The following is a 6,833-nucleotide window of genomic DNA, read 5'->3' on the forward strand; positions in this document are numbered from 1 at the left end:
CGTAAAAGTACCCGCACATTTGTCGCAAAGAATAGGGCATGTAGTTCCCGGTGTTGTGGTCTGTCTTCTGTGATGTATCATGGTTGGGAGGGTAAATGCTCGGAGATATTAGCTACACCAAGCTACTCTAAAAATCCGAGGGTAAATAATGATATGATATGATATATGTGAGAGAATGGGTGATGGGAATTGTCCCTAAAGGCTGACCGAACCCTGATGGTGACAAACGGTTAAAAAACAAACGTTTGGTTTTGGTCGCAGTTTTTTCTGTAGCCTTGTGTAGATATCCTTTCACCTTTTAGGTGAATATTATGTCAAAGGCGAATATATTCAAAACAAACGTATTTTCCCACCGTGTTTTTGCTTTTATTAATGGCTCAAAAGTGATATTAAAACGCTTCCTGTTTCCAGCTTTTTTGACTGCTCTAACATAACGAATTCTAGAGTTCTAGATTATAAATCTGGTTTTACGAAGCAGGTTTTTCTTGTTGCTGCACTAAGAGTCATCTTGGAAAATGGTGACCATGATTGACTTGATCCCACTTTTATCTCCTTTGTTAACGCCTTTATAGACTTCCAAAGCGAGTCCTTTGCTGGGCATCAGGCGGTTACTGAAGTCAACAGTCTTCATAAAGCCTCCGTCATGCGCAGTGTAGCACGATCCCCAGCCCTCGTTCAGCTTAAGAGTAATAATAAACCGACCGGGGTAAAAAGAATTACTGGGTTTAGGGGTTACACCGAACCATTGCAGAGCCGATAAGGTCGCACCAGAGACCCCTTGAACTCCAAAACACGGAGCTTGTGACACGTACAATTTCTTGCCGACAGTCTGCAAGCCCACAAACTTGTCACCATCTGACACGCCATACCTAATAGTGCTGTCCGCGCTCTTTCCGATGCTGACGTCATTTGCGACCACAATCTCGACAGTCAGCGGTGTAGAGTCTTCAACTGCACCACAAGAAATCAATGGCACTTTGAGAAGAGCTGCTTGTTTCACTGAGATTGGGTTCAATGTCAGTTGTTTGGAAGTTGATGTATGAGCTTTGCTGATATACGAGGCATGCCTCTTCAACCAATCAGGTGTCATGGTCTGATGATAAATCACGCCTCCCTGCAAAGAAGGCAAAGAAGGTTAAGCAAGTGGTTTTACGTTGGAACGCAGAATTTAATTGTCTTCGAGCTACGTGTTGTAATTGGCGGACAAAATCTGGTGCGAATAAAGTAGAAATTAAACCCATCACAATTGCACGTTTCTTTCATGCATTTCTTGAGCTGCTTGCCGTAGTTCAATTGAGTTTTTTTTTAATTATCTTTGGAATACATATGAAAGTCTCAAATTCAAACTGTGGAGATGATTATTATTTCCACGCTTGTACAACACACTGTCCTACCAGTTATGAATTTTGGTACATGTAACGAGTTCATTTTATATCGTGCAAGAGTTGAAAGTAATTATGTAAATACGAACTCTTAGCCGAGGTCTGAATCTTTTCGTTCACCAATTCTTTGGGTTTCTACGATCTCAAACTATGTCGAATTTACTAAACCATTTACTTTTATGACCATTAACTTCCTTTTTGATGAATAATTACTGGGTTGCCTATGGCAAACCCAGTCGAGGTCTGCGTTTAGTTTGTTTGTTTTCTTTTTTTTTATTTTTATTTTTATTTTTTATTTATTTATTTTTTTTCCGTGTCGGTAAAAGTCACTCCCCTGGTAAGTGGTGTCTTTGTGCATAGAGCCTCCTGAGCGCATTTTCTTAGGATCGAGAGGGTAGTGGAACTGCGTAGATTTCTCTGGTGGACACAGTAGAATCATTAACTTAGGCTGCAATGGCGTCGAAAGTCATGTAACGCGAATGGCGTTTTAGTGGATCCTTAAACAAAATATACCCGTATGGAGCTCAATAATGGAAAGTCAGTTGGATAAACTAGGCAGGAATCTCAAAAGCGACGAGTACTGGACTTCGACAACAATCTATCGCCCGTCGAGACGAAATCAAAGTGAGCTGTATTTACCTGAAGTACATGGTAATTTGACAGGATTGAGTTTCTTGTCTTCACGCACGCAATGAAATAGGAAGAGGTTTTCGCCTCTAAGAGCAAATATGTTGTTTGTTTCAATAAATTTTTCGCTGGAAAAGGATTCTGTGGTATTTTCTGCCTTTGTGAATTATAATATCATGTTGTGTATTGAATTTTCGAGCTTAAGGTTGAAATGTGATAAGGGAGAAGTTTTTTAGTATTGCTCTGTAAGCAGGAAGGGTTCACAGGCCTGTTGAAAGCGTGCTTGAGTTTCAACAAAATGAGCCCCAAAATTAGTGAAAACTTGTGACGCAAATGAATAATAAAGTAGCTGCTATTTCCAAAATGATGGAATTACCTGGTGATAAATAACGTCGTACGCGTCTCGGAGAGTAAATTTTGACTTTGCATAATCAAGAGTTGGGCGATTGTGATCTTTGTTTTGACTTCGCTCATTTCATTGTTAAAGTTTATAACACTTGACAGAAAAAGAAACTTACAAAAACCCGGTATCTTGCCATCATTTGACACAGATGCTTCACTGTTTGGCGAGTAAACATGCCGCGGTAACTTAATCACGGCGCCCGCTGAATTCCGGCCATGCCACTTTCGATTTTGCAATTTACTTGAACGTAGCAAAAATCTCCCAAAATGTTTGTCGCTGATCGTAACTTTTTATATTCTATATTCACGGTTCAAAATTAATGTTGTTTTCATGTCGTAAATATTTTATTCTCGATCGACCGTCCGGGAAACTTCCTTCTGCTCTTTCTGAAAACTGTGTATCAATAGCTATTTGCTTTTTCATCAATATTTGTTTTGCATAAAGCAAGCTAACAAAATCTGTACCTTGCTGAGTTTGCATTTGTTAGCGTTAATAGTATTTTCGGTCAGATGTTTCTGTTTTTTATGAGGGGTTTATTGTTTTGGTCTCCCATCCTAACAGTAACCCCGCGAAACAGGGCTTAACTTCAGTGAAGTTTACTCCGGCACACTTGTGGTGAAAAGAAGTTGTGAGGGAACTTGAAAATTATCAAAATGTCAGCCCAGAAGCCAATGTTTCTCGCTTCTCTTTTATTTGTTATTCTTCAGAGACTGGAATGCTGTATTTCAATACCACACAATTCAGTGCCTCCTGATTTTCTGTAGCACGTACCACAGGCAACCCAGTGTATGCTTCACAGAAGCATCTCGTTATTTCTGAATATTCAGTTGAAATTTACGAGTATTATATAGGTCAGTGGTTTGGCATGCGAACTGAGTAATCGGCAGAAAGTCGCAGGTTCGACTCCTGTAAAACAGTACTCGGATTTTTCCGAGTGCACCCGAGACACCATTAAAAAAGAAAAAGGATTTTCAATTCTTGCATTTTATCAAAAATATTTACCAATACGCTTGTGCGGTAGACGGCGGTGCAAATCAGAATGGCAATGATAAAGAAATGCCTCATGATGACAGTGTAAAATGTACTCTGAAAAAGAAAACACATCAATTAGTTCGTTCAATCGATGATTACTTTATTACCTACGAATAATAAACCCCCAAAAAAGTAAAATTTACGGGAGTTTGTGGGTCACGGTAATTGTGACTGAGCTGATTCGACGTACATTTACTGGAAAAGTTCTAAATTCACAACTTGTAAATTATATTTTAGATGTTGTTTCATAAATAAAATTTACATGATATGTGCATCTTTTGTTGGTTCCGTAAATTCATTGGAAATTGGAATTTACAGGATCCTTTGGAAACGTTACATTTGAACAAAACATGTAAATAGCATGGAAATATTTTTAAAAATTTACAGTATTTCTGTTTGTACATATCATGTAAATTGCATGAAGCTCAAACTGTAAGTACTTCAAAGGAATGCTAATGCGGCCTACTAGGATTCCTAACATACCTTTAATTGAGAAGCGCAAGTTTTGACGGCATGTACTAACCCTAACTTCCAGGGTGTTCCGGAGTGTTCCGGTGTGCTAACCCTAGGCCTAAAAACCAACTTAAGGCCTAGCTAGGCCTAGGGTTAGCCAAGTTGAGGGTTTTGGGTTACTTCCAGGGTGTTCCGGGGTGTTCCGGTGTTCCGGAGTGTTCCGGAGTGTTCGAGAGTGTTCCGGAGTGTTCCGGAGTGTTCCGGGGTGTTCCGGTGTTCCGGAGTGTTCCGGAGTGTTCCGGAGTTTTCCGGAGTGTTCCGGAGTGTTCCGGAGTGTTCCGGTCTTTCTGGTTTTAGGGTTAGGGTTTAGGGTTTAGGGTTTAGGGTTTAGAGTTTAGGGTTAGGGTTAAGGGTTAGAGTTTTAGTTTTTGGGTTAGCCCTCAATTTGGCTAACCTTAGCCAAATTGAGGGTTTTGGGTTACTTACAGGGTGTTCCGGAGTGTTCCGGTGTTCCGGGATGTTGGGGTGTTCCGGTGTTCCTGGTTTTAGTACATGCCAGTTTTGACACTATGGAGGTGTTGTTATCCGTTGCAATGTCATGGAGCGGTCATTTTATTGGAAACGACCCAGGGAACTCTAGAGAATATGATGCTCAGTGAACTGTGCATTCTCTTTTGATGCTGTTGATGGCGCTGAACGCGGAGACGTCAAATCTGTAAACAATTATTACAGGGTTGTTTGGCGGATCGAATTTGGAAGAGAATCATCTAGACATCTGAAAACTCTAACGAAGAGAGATCAAACCAGAGGAAAGAGTGGAAGAAAATTAAAGAAAGCCCGCTAAATATAAGAGCGACAAGAAATGTTGCATAGCGCAAGAGACATTTCAGCGGAAATTATTCGAAGAAACAAATGCAACATTGTTTCACACTAAGGCTTGAAACTGGAAAATCCCTATAGTTTAGCAAGGTAGTGAGAGAACTGTTGAAAACAATGGTACATCAAAGGATGTTGCCAATATACAGTGAGAAAAGTTTCCCGCTCGTCTCCCTTATCCTGGAATGCAGTTAATTTTCTTGTAAGCTTCCAGCAACGTTAGTCAGAATTTCTTTTTACTCTGTTCCTGTGGGGTCGTGTCCGTTACTGGAGCTAACGATCGTGGGGAATATGTAGCTCTTTAAGTTACTCTCTGACATTCTACTACTAATACTTCTACTAATATTCTGTTTCTGGTTTGCCAATAGCGCTGACGCATGTTGAATTTTTGTTTGCATTGGGCAATCGAGGCGACAGCGAATTGTAAAGAAAATAGCATCATCTCGATCTACTTCAATTAGGAATTATTATGGTGATGTTTTTTAAACGAGCTTTTTAGAGAGCTTTCACACCTTTTTATTGGGATTTAATTTTCTTCTCTTTGACTCCACTTTTGAAAAGATCTTACGAATTATTTTATAGTATAGCTATAATGAATTTTTATCCAGGTTTGAGTAATCCTTTTGTATTAGCATTTATTTTGCTTCTTTAAAAGCTTTTGCACGTTAGTTTTTTTTAATAGAAAACGACTATCGTACGTTCCCGCCAGTGGTTCAATGCGATTGCAATAGTAACTTCATTGCCGGAAGAAATATGAATTCATCGCTAATGTCGCAGACAAACTCGGAAAAACAGTCCGCGAGTCCTCAATTGGAATGCTCCCCTACAGGAGACTGATAGGAGCTAGGCCATTAAACTAGGTTCTAGCGACTCTACAACTTTGTCCAGAAAGAATTGAGGGTTTAATTAGTTGAGTGCTCTACACCGGCAAGTAATCATCGTTGGGAGGATTTTGTAAGAACAAAACCGCTACTGGGGAAAGGAGCATTAAACGATGTGCAATACAAGAAACAACACTTCTTTGTGACTCATAGACAATCATATTATGGACACGCGTATTAAAAAAAAAAGATTAAGGCTACTTCATGATATCACAGTTCAGCTTAAGAGTCGATTGGTCCTTTACTGGAATAAGAATTAACATAAATATATACATGTACATTTTGCAGCGCACTCGCTCGGCAAAGTCTCCGACTTTTCGCCGTTCTGGCTTAGGTGGCCTTATGCATCTTCTAACGCAACCTTTTCGAAGAATCACTACAGGCCAGGACGGCCTCTTATCGGCTATTAACATGATTAAAGAGAATAAAAACCCACCAGTTCAGATGAAAAAAACGCAACACGCATTGGTACAAATTATCTAGTAAACAGCTAAACCTACTTATCATGTTACATCGAACTGTTTGAGGTGTGCCACCATGTCTCCCATACACGGACGATCACATTATAGCGCGGAAATTTCTGTCCCTTTTCGCTTATTTTTGCAACCCTCGGTCAGTAAGCTTTGGTTATCAAGGTGCGATAAATTGAGAGCAAAGATCATTTTCTTTTCATATTTGTCATCTTTTACAATATTAAGTCCTTTTAACCAGCTCTAACCATAACCTTAGCTCAAGTATAGATGAGAAAAAAGAAAATTTCTAAGGCTCTTACCTTCCGCAAAGGTGAAAGATGGACTTTAATCTGAACACGGGCCTGACTTGGCTATTCTGGAAGAGCTTCACTGCTGAAGCTGAATTTATTTCAGTACCATCAATGAGGGGGGCTTCACATGATTAAAGGCACTTCGTAGCATGTTTTTTCAAGCCCCGTTTGTCTAAATGTTACAAAATAAATTACTACCAATATTTACTTAGTCTGTAGAAGGCCCTCACAATTTTTTTCTCAAAAACTCCTTTTCTCTAATGCAGACATACTGTCACCAAAGTAAAAAGTGGATTGGGGCAAGACGATGAAGGTGAAAATTTAACTTTAAAAAACTCTCTCTTTTGGTAACTTTGACGGGCTTATGAAAGTATCGCGAATCCATTCCTTTCTAGAAATGTGTGAGTTTCCATGTG

At 39.6% G+C, this 6,833-nt stretch overlaps 1 protein-coding gene across 1 annotated transcript; it reads right to left on the minus strand.

Annotated features, from left to right (window-relative positions):
* Positions 1–344: 344 nt before the first annotated feature.
* On the minus strand, positions 345–6,505 carry LOC138010490 (uncharacterized). Its single transcript, XM_068857473.1, has 3 exons — positions 6,427–6,505; positions 3,415–3,498; positions 345–1,114 (listed from the first exon to the last, which is right to left on the minus strand). The coding sequence occupies exons 2-3, from the start codon at positions 3,475–3,477 to the stop codon at positions 497–499; spliced, it is 681 nt and encodes a 226-aa protein (XP_068713574.1). The 5' UTR covers positions 3,478–3,498; positions 6,427–6,505; the 3' UTR covers positions 345–496.
* Between the last annotated feature and the right edge of the window lie 328 nt (positions 6,506–6,833).

Source organism: Montipora foliosa, chromosome 7 (genome assembly GCF_036669935.1).
Source record: "Montipora foliosa isolate CH-2021 chromosome 7, ASM3666993v2, whole genome shotgun sequence".
Taxonomy (NCBI): domain Eukaryota; kingdom Metazoa; phylum Cnidaria; class Anthozoa; order Scleractinia; family Acroporidae; genus Montipora; species Montipora foliosa.